Raw genomic sequence first — 17373 nt, 5'->3', positions numbered from 1 at the left:
GTCCAGTGAATCTGGTAAGCCCTGATTGCAGGCACACAGGCGGACTTGATAAGGAATTTGCTAATATCTACCTGTGGTCACTGAGGGACGCGGGTGGCGCTGTGGTCTAAACCACAGTGCCTAGGACTTGCTGATCAGAAGGTTGGCGGTTCGAATCCCCGCGACGGGGTGAGCTCCCGTTGCTCGGTCCCTGCTCCTGCCAACCTAGCAGTTTGAAAGCACGTCAAAGTGCAAGTAGATAAATAGGTACCACTCTGGCGGGAAGGTAAATGGCGTTTCCGTGCGCTGCTCTGGTTCGCCAGAAGCGGCTTAGTCATGCTGGCCACACGACCCAGAAAAACTGTCTGCGGACAAACGTCGGCTCCCTCGGCCAGTAAAGCAAGATGAGAGCCCAACCCCAGAGTCGGTCACGACTGGACCTAGTGGTCAGGGGTCCCTTTACATTTACCTGTGGTCACTGCGGAAGGGAAAGCGTTTAGTCTCGGTGGGAAAGCTCAGGAGGCAGCTGCCCTGGTTCGTCGCCCAGCAGCGCCAAAAACCCGCACACGCCACGCCGTCTCTTGAGGCAGACGGGCGCCCACACCCCCGGCCACGAAAGAGGGGAAAGCCCGAGTGGGGGGGGCTTCCCGCCGGCTGCCTTTCCCGCCCTGTTCTTCAGGTAGGCTGCCGCACGCTCCTCCTCGCTGTCCAGCCGAAGGGCCGCCTCTCGAGGGCTTCGTGCGCCCTGGGCGCAAAGACGCGCCGCCCCTTCTCCGCCGCTGGGGGCCGCCGGCTAGCCCAGCCCAGCCGCCCAGCCCAGCCCTCTCAGTGAGGCGGGGCAGGCAGGCAGGCAGGCGGACCGGCTTTCTGGCAAGGCTGGCGAGCGAGCGAGGGAGCGAGCGGAGCGGAGCAGAGCCGCCCGCGCCTCTGCCCAGAAGCGCTCCAGCGGCGCCAAGGAGCAGGTAAGCGGCCGCTCCTCCGCGCCATCCCCGGCGGGTACTGCCGGCTTAATCGGAGGGCGGCGCCCCTCTCGGGACCCTAGAAGCGGCGTCGGGTTGCGGGAAGGGAAGCCCCGAGGGGAGGCGAAGCGGCTGCTCCGGGCTGCTGTCGGGGCAAACCCGGCCGGGAAGGGGGAAACGGTGCGCAAAAATGGTTCTTCCGAGGCGCGCTCGACGCGCCTTCCGAGGTGGCGGGCGGTGCTGGGGCAGGGCTGGCGGGGAAGAGGAGCTGCCCTCTCCGCTGAGGAGCCTCCGCGAGTGTCCCTCTCCTCCCGACTCCTTGCAGGGCACGGGGCCGCCACTTCGGGGACCCAGAGCAGGAGACCCCCGGCCAGCCCACGGAGCAGCATGCATCTGGAGGATGGCTGAGGCGGGCCGAGGAAGCGCTGCCACCACGACCCACGGCGGGCTGCCCCGAAGCGAGAGGAGAGGAATGATTGCTGCGTGGGGAGCCTGGTCTTGCTTTTTCCTGGTCGCCAGTGTGCACAGCCTCCCTGCAGCCAGGATTCCTATTCCAGACCCCGAAGAAACGCCGACAAGAGCACCATTAGGTAAGGAAGCAGGAGGGCTTTCCCCAGTTATACTTTAATGCATTTTTAAGCATTTCACGGATGCATTCCAAAACGTAAGAATTTTTTTTCTTTTCTTTTATCCACTTCCCATCCCGTTTTCTGTAGCTTCTTATTTCTGCACCCCTATCTCCTCTCTCTTATAACATAACCATAATTACAATGATCTCTCATTCCCTCTGTTGCTCATAGTTCAAATCCTGATCACGATTCCATCAAGCTATAATATTTCTTTAAATAGTCCCCCAAAAGGCTTCCATTCTTCCACAAAACAATCATCATTAGGTTTGCTGATTCCTCAGAGTCCATCATTTTACTTACCCATTCCTTTTCAGTGGGAATTTCTCCTTCCTCCCTTTTTTGCGCATAAGGAATCCTAGCTGCTGTCATGACATACATAAACAGCTTAATCGTCTTTTTTGGAACCACAGGACAGCTTCTTCTGCAAGGCGTGAATATAGTAGACAAGGTTGGGGTTTTTTGGTTGGTTTTTTGTATTCCATGGTATATAGGCTAAAAAGGTTATAAGCCTTTTAAAATGGGAACACGCTTTGGATGTCTACTTGCCTGATAGTGTCCCAGAAGACTTGGCTTCAGCTTGGCAACTTTTCCTTTCCAATGCCACCCCCCCTGTGCACAGTTTTACATAGGACTTTGTAGTTTGTTGCAAGAGAGAAGCACAGCTCTGCCTCTTAAGTTTGCTCTCTTGAGAAGTACGCAAGGATAGAATTGTTTCTGTTGCCTCCAGAACGGTCCGCTCTGCACATTTGCGATACTTTCCCTGCATACTTGCAAACTGCTGCTGGATCCACCAGAAGTATTACAACACCAAACTGTTACAAGTCTCCAATAAACAGAAGCACCTCAAATGGTTATTGTAGCATTAGCCAAATGACAAATGCTAGGGTGTATGCACTTAGATGCCGGTGGCTTCACAGAAAAGCGTAACTTGATTTCCATGCTGGAAATAGTGGGTGTTCGGCCCCCACAAAATATCTTTGTACTTTTGAAATTTGAAAATCTGGACTGGAAAGAAACAAGTCCTTCTTTCAAATCCTTTTTTCCAGTCTCACGTTCAGTGAAATGTTCTGTGCATTGTAGTGTTATATCTCCCAGCCAAATGCTGCGTTTAAGGGAATGGAGAAACAGGGTTGTTTGGGGGTCTTTGGGAAACTAGAAATTGAAGTAAGAGAGACATGAACATTTGTGCTGAAACTTTTAAATATCCAAATGACTCAATTTTAAATATCTAACTGGCTCCGTTTATTTTAAGCGGGAAACTCATTGTACAATATCGCTTAAACTAAACATTTGGAGAGAGAGTTAATTGTTTCCCCCTTTGTTGGCAGACAGTAAAAGTCAGGGTATACATCTGTATACACCATGCGCAGAAAGTTCTATCTGTGTCAGGTTTCCATTGTTTGGGAAAGAGATGAAACATGCTTGGCAAACAAATGAGGGTGGAATAAATGTGCTTCATGGCAGCTATTCACACCGGGACATTATTTCCCTTCTGTTTTCCTGGTACAGCTATAGATCACCCAGGGCAGTGCTATTTTTCAAAGAAGAGAGGTGCCGGAACTCACCATGAACACCTCCCTCTTTCTCTTAGAATGCCAATGGTGCCCACCCGAGAGGTGCCGAAATGAAGTTCCGGCTTGGGGGGGAAGAGCCCTGACCCAGGGTCATGGTTTTATTTTCAAAAAAGTTTGACTAAAAAGCTGGGGTCTCCATGTAGATCGCCTGGCTCATTTCCCCACAACTAAATTGGTTGAATAATGGAGCAACGTCTCTTCAGTTTGATCCAAGTGGATAAGTTTTGTACTGTATATGGAACAAGCTGCATGGCTTGTAGAACAGTCCAGAAACTCGCTAGGTATACAGTCAGTTTGTTGATCCAGTGTTTGCTCCTTCTTTCCTTGTTTTGAGCTTTTAAACCCAATTCCTTTGGAGTATGTAACCACATTTTGTAAGGTTCAGAATGGGACCTCTGAACAAACAAGCTTAGGACTGAGTCCCTTCACTGTACAGTACTGTGCTGTACTGCTATTATGACTGCTAATAACGTAGCTACACTACCATTCTGAAGGAATAAGTACTTGAATGGTGTACATATTTTTAGAATGTTAAGATGGAAGGGCCCAGCAGAGGTGTCTTAGAATGATGAAATCCCTAGATTGGGTCTACAAAATTGCTTTCTGGCAATAGTATTTTCACTTCTTTCCATTTTCAAAGAGGTAGAACTGCCCAGCTGTATAGACTCCGATGGCAGTCTTAGTCTTTAGGCAGTCTTAAGGGCCTTTTCATACATTATGTTGTATGTGTGTGTGATTTTCATTCTGAAAGCATGCACTTAAAAATATAAATGCAATGAACATGTATTGTACAAATATAGCAGGATCGGCTTGGGCTTGTTGTCAGATATATGCTACCAAGAATGGCATTACCTGAGTGCGACTGCATTTTATTTCCAAGAACTGTATCTCGGACTAGGGATCTAAGAGTGCAGTTTGCTGAGCGCAGAAGTTGGTATAATCCTAATGGAATAAACAGCATCAAATGGTTTCAGATTGTTAAATAAAATGCACATTGGTTCCAATGGTTCCCAGTGCTTAGCAGCACAAGCAAAGTTGCACTATATATTGCATTATATGTGTATAGAGAGAGAGAGATGCTTGATTGATCATTGCCTGTTTTTGAATGAATTATCAATATAAAATGGTCCATAAGAAAAGGTTCTGTTGAATCACTTGTATATAGAAGACAGAAATTCACAGCCAAGCAAAACACAGATGTTTACTTTTGAATCTGCAAATTGCACAGTCACAAGCAAACACTTTCTCCTGGTCAAATGGGCCGTGGGGGTACTGATTCATTACTGAGGCTTGTTGTTCGGCCGCTTTTGCCTTTAACACAGCTCAAGACCTTATTTTCCATAAAGGGGCTTGGAAGCATTTTTCCCCAGTGATCTAATTCTCCACACGGGGCTGTGAAAGTTGTAACAGCTACTGCCTTGTGCTTCTGCTCAGCTACATAAAACACACATTGAAAGGAGGCATTCTGGAGGTATGTGTATGTTTGCTAATATGAATACTAGCTATTAGTGGAGGTGGTGCAAATTCTGACATCTCTACAGGGAGGTGTTCTGCTGTTAGCAGGAAGAAGGCAGATGGTGGGTCTGCTGCTGAATAGAATCCGAACTGAAAATACTGGGGGCCTCATTTGGGCTGCATTGCTCTCGTCTCCTTTTTCTCGGGACTGCTGCAAGAACAATGTCATTTATTTTTTTTATGAATGAAAGTGGAGAGGCAAGGCAGAATTGACCGTGTATGTCATTCACTCGCAATGGCAGAGATGATTAGGGAGGTCAGTGAACTTGTTTGCAGCCTTGAACATGTGGTCACTCTATTCAGCCGCCACAGAATAGGCGTTGGAATAATAATAAAAAAAAAGCGCTCCTGCAATTTGCATTCTTATTCAGATAAAGATATTACTGGGTACGATCAGTGAATGTCAAGTAGTGCTTACTGTGTTGTTAGACAGCAGACAGATAAAAATAAAAGCGGCACATTTTAAGGAGTCTGTGAGGTGCTCTGTCCCAATTGTACTGTGGTTTCCACAACACCCATTTTAATTCTTTTCCACAGAAAAAAAATCCCATTACAAACGAAACTCCCCCTCCCCTTATCTTACCCATTAAGTGTTCTGGATCTAATGATATTCTTGAGACAGAATGTTTATTAGCTGGCAGATAAAAGTATCTGTAATATTCAAAGAGCAACAAATACTTATTATTTTATTGTTATTAAACATTCAGACCACCCTTCATCTGAGAATCAGAGGGTGGTTCACAGTATAAAATACATAACAAAGTAACAAACAGAACAACAATCCCATACTTTTGGGGAGAAAACTATTTGAGCCATACAGTTATTTTATTGAAATAGCTATACACTGGTTTTCAGCCCATGGGTTCTCTGAGCAGCTTACAGTAGTTTGAAAAAGCAACCCACTGACAATTACAACTTCTTTATTTAAAAAACCAGAAGAGCACCCCAGAAAAGCTTCTTTTTAAAACAAAACAAAACAAAACAAAACAAAACAAAACACCAGGGTCATACCTGCATTAAAAGTGCAAACTTAAAAGCAAAATAACCCCTCTGTTAGGAATAAACTGGAGAATATTTTGACATTAAAACAAGTGAGGGAGATAATAATAATAATAATAATAATAATAATAATAATAATAATAATTTATTTTTTATGCCCCGCCCATCTGGCTGGGTTTCTCCAGCCACACTGGGCGGCTTCCAACAAAACACTAAAATACAATAACATATTAAACATTAAAAGCTTCCCTAAACAGGGCTGCCTTCAGATGTCTTCTAAAAGTTTGGTAGTTATTTTTCTCTTTGACATCTGGTGGGAGGCCGTTTCACAGGGCAGGCGCCACTACCGAGAAGGCCCTCTGCCTGGTTCCCTGTGACTTGGCTTCTCACAGTGAGGGAACTGCCAGAAGGCCCTTGGCGCTGGACCTCAGTGTCCAGGCAGAACGATGGAGGTGGAGACGCTCCTTCAGGTATACTGGACCGAGGCCGTTTAGCAGAGTGCAGGTATCTGGGGTTTGGTCTTGATACATGCGAAGTGAAGAAGTGTAGTTTGTGGCTAGGAAGACCTAGGAACCCCTTGGGTCACCTTTGAGCACATCAGAATTCCTGCTCAGTACAGAGACATTGCTAATTTTCCTTATAGGAATGGCTGAATTAGTCAAGGAGAAGTTGATGCCTCTTGGTTAACACGTTGGGACGGTACAGTGTTCCCAACATAGTCACTGAGCTAGTTTGGACAGTAAGCCAGGAGATCAGAAGCATTCATTTTCAATTTAGATTCAACACAGCTCGCTGTTTTGTCTGAACCCAACACAGTGTGATTATTATGAGCAGTAGCTTGCTTAAAACAAGCCGGCGTGAAACCATGGGTTGTGAAATGGTCCTGTTTCAACAAACCGTAGTTACAATGAACCACAGTTATGGGTTCAGACAGAACGCTAATGGAAACTGAAACTTGTGGCTACACCAGGAGTCAGAAGCTCCAAAGCCCGAGGTTAGCTTAAGCTTGTTCCCATTGTGGTAAACCATGGTTTATTATGATGCCTGAACTCGCCCACTGATTCTTCCGAGAAAGAAAGACTCCTATACCTTTTCTGCTGGGAAAGAAAAGTGCAGCAGCTAAAGCAAGTAAGATGTTTCTTTCTTGGGAGAATTGCCTTTTTTCTTTCACTCTGTTCCTGTAGGAAATATACTTTGATTAAGTTGTACAGCTGGAAACAGAAGCATATCAGGCTGCCAAGTGCAGATGCAGTCATCCAAAAAAAGGGCTGCTGGGTATCTTTTATTCCTTTCAAATGGATATTGTGCAAGTGGGATGGGCATGCCAACCTGTGATGCGTGGCCGTCATGCAGCAAAGCTTGAGCAGGGGCTGAATCCTGAGCTCCTGTTTGGTCCTACTGTGTTCAGTGGCCAAGTTTACATTGTCTGTTGCTGTTTTTATGTGGATTTTCTGTAAAGAAAGAGGTTAAAACATGGATTTCTGTAGCGGAGTTCGGTTTTCGCAGGTTCTAATAAGAAGGACTTGCTTTAAGTTGCTATAAATCACAAGCAAAATCACATCGTTGACATCGTAATTGGAACCTGACACTTTCGTAACAAGCTGCTGTATGGTGTGAACAAGATTTGTAATCTTGCCGCGTTTAATTATTATTATTATTTTTGGAGCCGTTTTTGTTTTCTTAAAAAAACAACAACAATCATATCTAATTATATTTTTATCTGCTGACAGTCTATATCAGGCTTCCTCAAACTCAGCCCTCCAGATGTTTTTGGCCTACAACTCCCATGATTCCTAGCTAGCAGGACCAGAGTGGTCAGGGATGATGGGAATTGTAGTCTCAAAACATCTGCAGGGCCGAGTTTGAGGAAGACTGGACTATATTGTATTCTGCTTGTAGCGGCGTAGTTTCTTGACACTGATTGGCTGAGCTGCTGTGATGGCATGGAACATTCCTACTTGAGGAACAAGGTTTTAGCAACAAAGGTTTCACAGCCTGGCTTCTGTTAGAAAGGATAGGTCTTAGCCTTTGGGGGATAGGCATCCCTTATATGGTGTGGTGTAAAGGCATACAGGGGATGCAGGTGGCGCTGTGGGTTAAACCACTGAGCCTAGGACTTACCGATCAGAAGGTCGGCGGTTCGAATCCCTTCGACAGGGTGAGCTCCCGTTGCTCGGTCCCTGCTCCCAGCTAGCAGTTTGAAAGCACATCAAAGTGCAAGTAGATAAATAGGTACCACTCCGGCGGGAAGGTAAACGGCGTTTCCGTGCGCTGCTCTGGTTTCGCCAGAAGCGGCTTAGTCATGCTGGCCACATGACCCGGAAAAACTGTCTGCGGACAAACGCCAGCTCCCTCGGCCAGTAAAGCGAGATGAGCGCCGCAGCCCCAGAGTCGTTTGCGACTGGACCTAACTGTCAAAGACATACAAGGCAACAGCCTTGCTGAGCCTAAGCAGGTCTTGGCCTTGATTGGTTTTCCGGCTGGGAAGCACATGCCTTGGGAAATGTAGCTTAATGAAATAGGTCCCTTCCAACTCTACAATTCTGTGAGTCTATGGTTCTATTAAATGATACAGGCATGTAGGCAGAAGATCTGGCCAGGGCAAAGAGTCGGTGGAAGAAGACTGGAAAAAAATTAAAGATTATTTACAGAAATACTGTAAAATCAATGAATGTTAGAAAAATGTTGGAATGAAGTTATATGGCTTTAGCAGAAATGTTATAAGGAACTAAGTACAAATAGATTGTTAATGCATTAAAGGGAAAAATAAGGTTAGAATATGTTAAGATAAATTACAGGACAGAAAACAGAGGAAGATGGAAAGGAATTGCTGAAACAGTTAATTGAAGTGGAATACAAAAAGGGAGGCGTGAGGAGGTCGCTGAAACAAGTGAATGAAAGATAAGATGTTAAAATTATTGGATGTGTTCTTAATTGTTCTTGTTTTGTTTTGTTAATTCAATGTTTTAAGGTTAGTGTTATGTAGTGTTTTTGTTTTTGTATTGTATCATATTGTTTTGTTTAATTCTTTTTTTTGTAATCTTTAAAGTGTTAATAAATATATATTTTTTAAAAAAAGAAAGAAGATCTGGCCAGGGCAGGTGAGGGACTGGAATGGTGGGGAGAAAGAGAATGCAGCAGGTATCAGAGAGCCCAGAGGCTAGGTGGAAAGGGTCACAGCAAGTAGCAGAGTTAGATCAAGGTGTGTGACCCAAGTGCAGATAGAAGCATCATAAGCTGGAGACTGAGAAGACTTGGGGACTGAGGGCCAGGGCACATAAAGGCTGTGCAGGGTTGCCAAGTCTAGACCCTGAGAGGGTTGCACAGAAGGCTGACTCTGGCATTCTTGTCTGGCATTGGCTCCCAGTGCGTTTCCGAGCACAATTCAAAGCGTTGGTGTTGACCTTTAAAGCCCTAAACGGCCTCGGTCCTGTATACCTGAAGGAGCGTCTCCACCCCCATCATTCTGCCCGGACGCTGAGGTCCAGCGCCGAGGGCCTTCTGGCGGTTCCCTCATTGCGAGAAGCAAAGCTACAGGGAACCAGGCAGAGGGCCTTCTTGGTAGTGGCACCCACCCTGTGGAACGCCCTCCCATCAGATGTCAAAGAGATAAACAACTACCTGACATTCAGAAGATATCTTAAGGCAGCCCTGTTCATTTTTTAATATGTGACATTTTAGTGTATTTTTTTGTCTCTGTGGAAGCCTCCCAGATGGGCGGGGTACAAATAATAAATTATTATTATTATTATTATTATTATTATTATTATTATTATTATTTCATCAGCACATCTGTGGTTAAGAGGTAGTGAGATTATGCTAGGCACTGGATTTCACATACACATTTGAACAAACCAGCTCTTTGATTGTAAGCTTCCTGTATTATCGGATTGAAACTTAAAACTCGGTGTTGATAAAATTGTGTTGTTTTTTTAAGCTAGAGGATGGGCAGAGCCTTAATTTTTACTGTAATTTTTAGCTTCTTCTGTGTGAATGTATTGGCCTCATCCTTATTTTGGTGGGCTCCCCCCCCCCCCGGTTGCCTCCACCATCAAAACTAGGGGAAACTTGTAAGATACATTGCAGTGAAGTCATTATGACTACAAGTGATTCTAACTTTTAGAATTGGTGCCTGAGTTTGCTTATTTTCCTCTTTCTTCCTCATCCCACTTTTTCCTTTCTGTGTTGTGTCTTTGAGATTCTAACCCACCCACAGGCAGATACCATCTTGGGAAAACTACTCTCGGAACCTTTTGTGTGTTCAGACCCAGAGACCTCCCCCCTAAATAAATACACACTTGACTCAAATTTTAGTTTTGGTTTTTGGCAGAATTTAGGCCACAACTTTATTGATTACAGAAAAAGTGAGTGGTTGCACGGGCTCTGGTTCAACTAGCTCTCTACACACTTGCCGGTAGTGCTGACCCAGAGCTCTATCATAGGTCAGACAAAGATGAACACCTGAGGTAGGGGAAAAGCCCGGGAACAGACTCTGTTCACTCCCCCAGATGCTCCCCTGGACTCAGGCATGGGCACAACCCCCTCTCAGGGGTTGACCAAACCATCGAGTCCCTGGATTCCTTTAACGGAATAGCCTTCACATAGGGATGGCGAGAGCGTTCTCCCATCCCTATCACCTGAACCAGAGCCTATCCGCAGCCTTACAAGTTGTGACGATTTGCTACACAGCAGGCGAAACCCAAATGGCAACAGCCAATAAGCCAAGTGGGGAAAATCCCTGCTGTGCCCCTGTCCCAAGGACAGACGACACACAACGGCATAGCAAGGTCAGTCGCAAAATATCCTAAATATAGGGGGAAGTGGGCAGGTGTACTGTTTGCACGAGCCGAAAGAGAATCTCTGGGTCAAATGCAAGGGGTTAAATAGGTCCCTCAAACCGTTTAGACTGCACCCCATTGGCCAGAGTACACCCAGCAGCAAGGGACCTACCAATCGGGCATTGTGGCTATCCAGTAGACCCACCTACAACCAGGAAGTCAGTCTCCAGGTCTCACCGCAACACATTCCCTCTTTTAAGGAGGACACAATTTCTGTGAAAAACAACAACAACCATGCCTTAAATAAATATAAATAAATAAATTTAGTCTTGGAGGGGTGAAGGTGCTACACTTTTTAGTCTGCCTGTGTTGGCAAAGCCATCCTAAACAAGAGGTGTTTTCTGAATGTTGTGAACAAGGCAGGAGGTTGTTGGTTGCTATTGTAAGCTACTGAAGGCCACTCTCGTTTGAGATGATATTTCAGATATCTGTTTCCTTCTTCTCTTTGCCACATGCAAAGCAGGGAGCAGGATTGCAAGTGCTTGCATGTTCAGCAAAGGTGATCGGGAGAATTCCTGCATGGCTGGGATTCCTGATTGTTTGGAGGAATCCTAAGTGTATTTCTGGTTGAATGCATGGCTGCCGCTTGCCCTCTGCACGTTCAGTCTCTGTGTGGTAAGAATGAATAAAAAAAGGGCCCATCTCGTTTTGCTTGTCCTCGCTTGCCTTCAGTTCCAGAAGACAGGCCTATGGAAAGGAATTAGACACAATAATTAAATGGACCCTCCGTGTGTCAATTCATAGCTGTCACAGATTTGAAAATAAGGGACCAGCAGCCTGGAAAATAAGGGATCAGCAGCCAAAATAAGGGATTTTCCAAACACAGGTACGTTCAACTTCTGAGCCCCTCCGAGCCAAAGGCAGAAAGCCCAGCCTGCAGCCAAACAAAGCCTCAAGCGGTGGTTCCCACAGCGCAGCAACCCGGCAAAGGGGATGCAGCAAGGAAAACCACCGTCACCTCTCCGCTGGGAAGCGCTGAGCAAAGGCGAGTCCCCAGGCAACGCGGCCAATTTGATTGGCACAAGGCATGCAAGCTCCACCCCCCCCCCAGTCATTCTTAGGCTCCTTATTGGGTGAGCAATGCAGCCAAGCAACACAGTTGGAGCCTCCCTCCTCCCTGGCCGGCAGGGAGGGAGGGAGGGAGAGGAGCTGCTCCCTTTGAAACCCGGGAAATTTAAGGGACATCATCAATAAGGGACAGCAGCGGGACACGGCTCTGGGATAAGGGACTTTCCCGCCAAATAAGGGACGGTTGACAGCTATGTGTCAATTGTGTAGGGTGGGGCTGGGGGCAATCAAGAAAAGGGAAGGTTGCTTTCCTCATTCTCTCCCAGGAGGTTTCCTGGGAGCATCTGGTGGCCATGGCTGGAAAGGGGATGCTCAATGGGTTATTCAGCCAGGCTGCTCTTATTTTATTTGCTTGCTTTAAAACATTTATATTATTGTAAGCCGCCTAGAGATCTCTCTTATTTGGTGCCATATAAATATTGCTAATAAATACATGCTGGATCCCTTTCCATAGTTCACAGTGGGTTACAATGAGATAATCTATCCCGTATTTTTCCGCCTATAAGACGCCCCCGTGTATAAGGCGGCCCCTATTTTGGGGGACTCCAAATTAAGAAAATACTCCTTAGCACTACCTGTGTATAAGACGAGCCCCAATTTTAAACCTAATTTTTTGGTTTAAAAAAAACTAGTTTTATACATGGAAAAATACAGTCGGGTGTGTATGTGTGTGTGTGTGTTGTCATTTACTGCAGATTTTGTTAAGCTACCTGTTCTGAGAAGTTTTATCTGATTTACAAGATAGAAATTCCTTAATAACAAATAAAATACTGGTTGTATTCAATAATAATAATCAAAAACGAGGTAGCCAACCAAACGAAAATCAGGGTGAAAGCTCTTCTGAAATCTACTGGCAACAATTAAAAAGAGAGGGAGAGAGAAAGAGTGAAACTGGTCCCAGAGCAAGCCCCATCCCCCAAAACTGGACTGTGGCTTTTGACTCTCTTTTTTCCTGCCCACCATGGTGTTAGAGAAAATATGCCCCCCCCCCATCTCCCTTCAAAAAAAAGTTCAGATCACAGCTAGAAATGTCTACCGCACTGACCACAGGCAAACCTGCCTCCTCAGAGATATGAGCTTTGATTTGTCTGGGAAGTACAAATGTTCAAACAGAAAAGAACGAGTTTTATTTTATGGAAAAACTAACCATATTTGTTATAGACAAGGCTACTTAGTGTTTGCTATTATTACATTTTTGCTGTTTTTCAAATCTAAATGCAGTGGGTGGAAATATGTAGAACAGGCATGCATAGTTCAATTTCCTGACTTTCATTTTTAAAAACCACTAAGGATCTAGTCCTCATCGCTGAGAGGCTATATCTGAAACAATGGGGCAATAGTATCTGAGGAACCAGAGGGGTACTGGGAAAAGTTTTCCTTTGGGTGGGCCGGGTGATGTTTCCTTTCCTGCAAAGTCTTTGCCCCCTTCCCATGAGTAACGACAGCAGCATAAATGATGCAAATCAAGAGGAATGTGCAATTTTGGGGCGAAGAGTTTTGCGTGGTCACGTAACTTTGATCAGTATAAACATGGACCTCATTGTGGCCAAGCCTTGAATACAGCATTAAAAACTCTGCCGTTCCAATATAGCTAGTGGCTAAAGAACGCGGGTGGTGCTGTGGGACGCGGGTGGCACTGTGGGCTAAACCACAGAGCCTAGGACTTGTCGATCAGAAGGTCAGCGGTTCAAATCCCTGCGACGGGGTGAGCTCCCGTTGCTCGGTTCCTGCTCCTGCCAACCTAGCAGTTCGAAATCACGTCAAAGGGCAAATAGGTACCACTTCGGCGGGAAGGTAAACGACGTTTCCGTGCGCTGCTCTGGTTTGCCAGAAGCGGCTTAGTCATGCTGGCCACATGACCCGGAAGCTGTACGCCGGCTCCCTTGGCCAATAAAGCGAGGTGAGCGCTGCAACCCCAGAGTCGGTCACGACTGGACCTAATGGTCAGGGGTCCCTTTACCTTTACCTTTAAAGAATACCAGCGTCGTCTGCTTGTGAGATTTCTCTTTGAGGAAGAGTAGCAGGTCAAGACCTTTGGCATGTTGCGTCTCTTTTAACAGCCGTACCGCTATTGTACCCATCTGTGACTGTATACACCTAGCGCTTTTAAAAATATAATGTTGTTTGAGTTGTGCTTTATTTCCCCGCTTTGTGTATGACACACCCTCCTGTTTGTGATGCTATGGAGACTGTCAGCTGGGTGAGACAAGGGAACCTTTATACAGCGAATTTGATATTCATTACCCTCATAACCTTTGTCTTTAGTTAGCAGGAAGGCTTTGCGATATCAAAAGCAAACAAGGAGCCTGAGATACGAGAAGAGCAAAGCCTTAGGTAAACTTGGTAGTTAAATGTGAAAAGTAATCCGATTAAACTTACCCTGTCGTTCTTCTTTGGGGGCGGGTAGGGAACACACCGTGTCTTGCTGTGTTGTGTAATGTGCCCCCTCCAGAATCAAGAGTAAAAGCCTGTTTAGTTCTGCCTTCTTGTCTTGAAACTGTGCTGGTGCTTGGAAGAACATCATTTGCATCGATATGAAAAATAAGGGTGTGCATATTTTACTGGGATATATATTCCTAGGAAGTCTGGTGCCATTCTCATCCAATTCCAAATGAAGCCGCTAGTGCTCCACTTCTGGGTTTGGGGTTGGGAAGGGAGGAATGCTTCCACACTGTTTGAGCTGGCATCTCAGGAACAGTGGATCTGCTGGGTAAGCGCTCAGGAGCCAGCTGATCTGGAGCTGCAGATTGGCTAGCTGAGGAGGGCTCTCATATGAAGATTGCTCATGAGTAGGTCCACAGGTAGGAATATCTCCAATCCATCTCTGTGATGCCAGCATGACTAAGCCGCTTCTGGCGAACCAGAGCAGCACACGGAAATGCCGTTTAGCTTCTCGCTTGACCGTTTCCTATTTATCTACTTGCACTTTGTGCTTTTGAACTGCTAGGTTGGCAGGAGCAGGGACCGAGCAACGGGAGCTCACCCCGTCGCGGGGATTTGAACCGCCGACCTTCTGATCGGCTAGTCCTAGGTTCCGTGGTTTAACCCACAGCGCCACCCGCGTCCCTATGATGCCATTTGATGGCCTGCAAAAAAGCGGGTGCTTGAGAACTCTACCCCTGTTCTTCTTGTCACACGTCTGGCTTCCTCTGCAAAGTTCTTCTCAGTTCTCTAGTCTTTCCCTCCCTGCTCCCTCAGTTCCACCAGTTTTACGTTCACAGTACAGTCATACCTGGGAAGTTGAGCAGAATCCGTTTCGGAAGTCCGTTCGGCTTCCAAAACATTCGGAAACCAAAGCGTGGTCTCTGATTGGCTGCAGGAAACTCCTGCAGCCAATCGGAAGCCATGGAAGCCCCCCAAATTAGTTCACAAACCGGAACGGTCATTTCCAGGTTTGCGGCATTTGGGAGCCAAAACATTTGAGAACTAAGAAAACCAAGGTACGATTGTACTTTAGAAATCTTTCTTTAAAATCACCAATGCTTTGCTGAGGTGTACAAACTACTTGGGAAAGGTTCTAGCCCAGCAGTGGACAGCCTCTGGCCAGCAGGTCCCATTAGGCCTGGCAGGATTCCTGATTTGACCCACAAGGCTTTCTTCCCCAAACACCATCCTTTTCACTTCCTGCATTCCAAGTGTGGGGCGGGTGAAGACATGGCTATAGAACAACGATCAGGAACTACCTCCTTACATAGATCTTAGAGACCTCAGATCCAGGTCTCACCAGTAGATCTGAAAACCAGTAGCTCAAACTTGTGATTTGAAACTGAGCCAGCCAGTCTGCAACCAACTGAAGGTTTGTAACACAGTACATGATTATTATTATTATTACTATTATTATTACTTTATTTATTTATTTATTTATTTATTTATACCTGGCCCATCTGGCTGGGTTTCCCCAGCCGCTCTGGGCTGCTTCCACAAAGACCAAAAATAGACTAAGATGTCACACATTAAAAACTTCCCTGAACAGGGCAGCATGAGTGGGAGCAGTGAATATTCCCCTCTTTGCAAACATTATCTCTGGAGAGCAGCAGCAGCAGAACATTCCAGGAGGATATGTGATAATCTTCTAGGTAAAGAAAGATCCCCGTTGTATGAACTCCCACATTATTGGATCTTCAATAAGATGCTTTCCTATAGAAAGAGAGGACTGGCTCTCCTCTCCCCCCCCCCCACCTTTAAAAGATGAACTGGTGGTTGTCTCCAGTGGGTGACAAGGTTGGGCATTTAGCTGGGCCCCAAGGTCTTCATGAAGAACACCACCAATCTTGCTCCACACAACACCTGAGAACATCAGAGGCAGTGCGTGATAAGGGTTTAAATTTCATTCCCCATCCCCTCTGAGTGAAGGGAGACCAAAGAACCTGCAGAATTTGGATACTGGATTAAGTTGGGACTGGGGCTGATGGGAGTTGTGGTCTGAAACATCTGGACAGCATCTGGTTGGAGATGTTTGCTGATTGGAGAAGACTGTTATTATTATGATTATTTTACTATCAGGCTGCCTGTCACTATGCTTTTTACTATGTTTTTATCATTGATTTTTTGGAATGTGTTTCTAAAATACATCGCCCTGAGATCTTTTGATAAATGGCAGTATATAAATTGAAACAACAACAACAATAGCATGATTTTAGGGTTTTTTACTAGAAATGGGCAGCTGTATGAATTAAAAATAATAATCCCATTTTGACACTGATGAAAAGCTTCCAGTCTCGTTATACTGAAAGCAACAGTATTCTGCCTCCAGCTTCAGTAAATGCCTGAAATAAATGTTCTAAAAAGTTGGGGGGCAGAGGCTGTTGCAGCATAAGATCAGCGAATTTATAGAAAGTACAAATAGTGATCTGATCCTATACTTCTTTCCTGGAGAATCAGGTAATAGGTGGTAGTGTGGGACTGTTTTAGCTTGCAGAAAGCACTGGGGGAGAGAATTACAAAGCAGAGAAAACAGGGTTGTTTTTTTCCATAGAAGGAGAGGTCTGCCCCCTCCTCCTCATCCAGATATTTGGGCTTATATTCATGCAGTCCAGGTGGTCTCGGTTTAACTTCCAGGGCAAGACATTCTAAGCTTGGTGGTTAGTTATTTTCTGAAGTAAGGAAGGGGGCAACAGGGGGCAACTGACAAATGTTAGTATAAGTCCCCGACAGAGTGCCTGGAGTTCCGCTTTGAGCCATGTTCTCTCCACTGGAGGAAACATGGAGAAATGAGTACAATGCCCCTGGGTACCCTTCCTAAGATCAACAAGTTCCTAGGAAGCGTGCCACGGGCTGGCTCTCCATAAACAGATTTCTGTTCGATCTCCTTTTGAATACCAAGTAGTGTTGAAAATGTGAAGCCTCTCAAACATACCATTTGCCTCCTTTTCAAAGCTTTACTCACCGACGGCTCCTAGTCCTGCTGTGCTCAGAACGCAATTTCCAGTTGGCATCAGAAACCACGGGTTTCTTTTGAGGCGGCAATAGCTGGCAGTAGCAAGTACTGTAACTGGTTACCCTTTGGAAAAATCCACAGCCCCAAGTGTGTTAAACAACTAAGACAAACGTTGTCCTTTCATTTTAAATTTTCATAGTGGATTTCCTCATAAAATATTGGGGGGAAGGAGAAGATTGGTCATTTGCTCTTATCTTACTCTTAATTTAAGTGTAGATGACACATGATAGAGTTGCCGTACTGCAGCCGCAAACAATGTCCAGGTGGAGACTGGTGAAATGTCTGGGGAAATCGCCGGCATTGTTGTTTTTGCCAATTTCTCTCAGAAACAGCTTTAAAATGTCAAATTTCTTTACAATTTTGTACCCAAAAAAA

At 45.6% G+C, this 17373-nt stretch overlaps 1 protein-coding gene across 4 annotated transcripts in view; it reads left to right on the top strand.

Moving 5' to 3' along the window:
- The first annotated feature begins 821 nt into the window (after positions 1-821).
- Positions 822-17373, top strand: part of FGFR3 (fibroblast growth factor receptor 3) — a 63483-nt gene continuing 46931 nt past the window's right edge. For all 4 annotated transcript variants that reach the window (XM_083738318.1, XM_083738317.1, XM_083738316.1 and 1 more), the window contains exons 1-2: positions 822-941; positions 1264-1528. In XM_083738318.1, the coding sequence (XP_083594444.1) occupies positions 1339-1528 (190 nt within the window). In that variant the 5' untranslated portion in view covers positions 822-941; positions 1264-1338. The remainder of the gene's footprint in view (positions 942-1263; positions 1529-17373) is intronic.

Source organism: Podarcis gaigeae (assembly GCF_964106915.1).
Source record: "Podarcis gaigeae genome assembly, chromosome: 5".
NCBI classification, from domain to species: Eukaryota; Metazoa; Chordata; class Lepidosauria; order Squamata; family Lacertidae; genus Podarcis; species Podarcis gaigeae.
The sequence above is the reverse complement of the archived record's forward strand: the minus strand, read 5'-3'. Positions and strand labels throughout refer to the sequence as shown.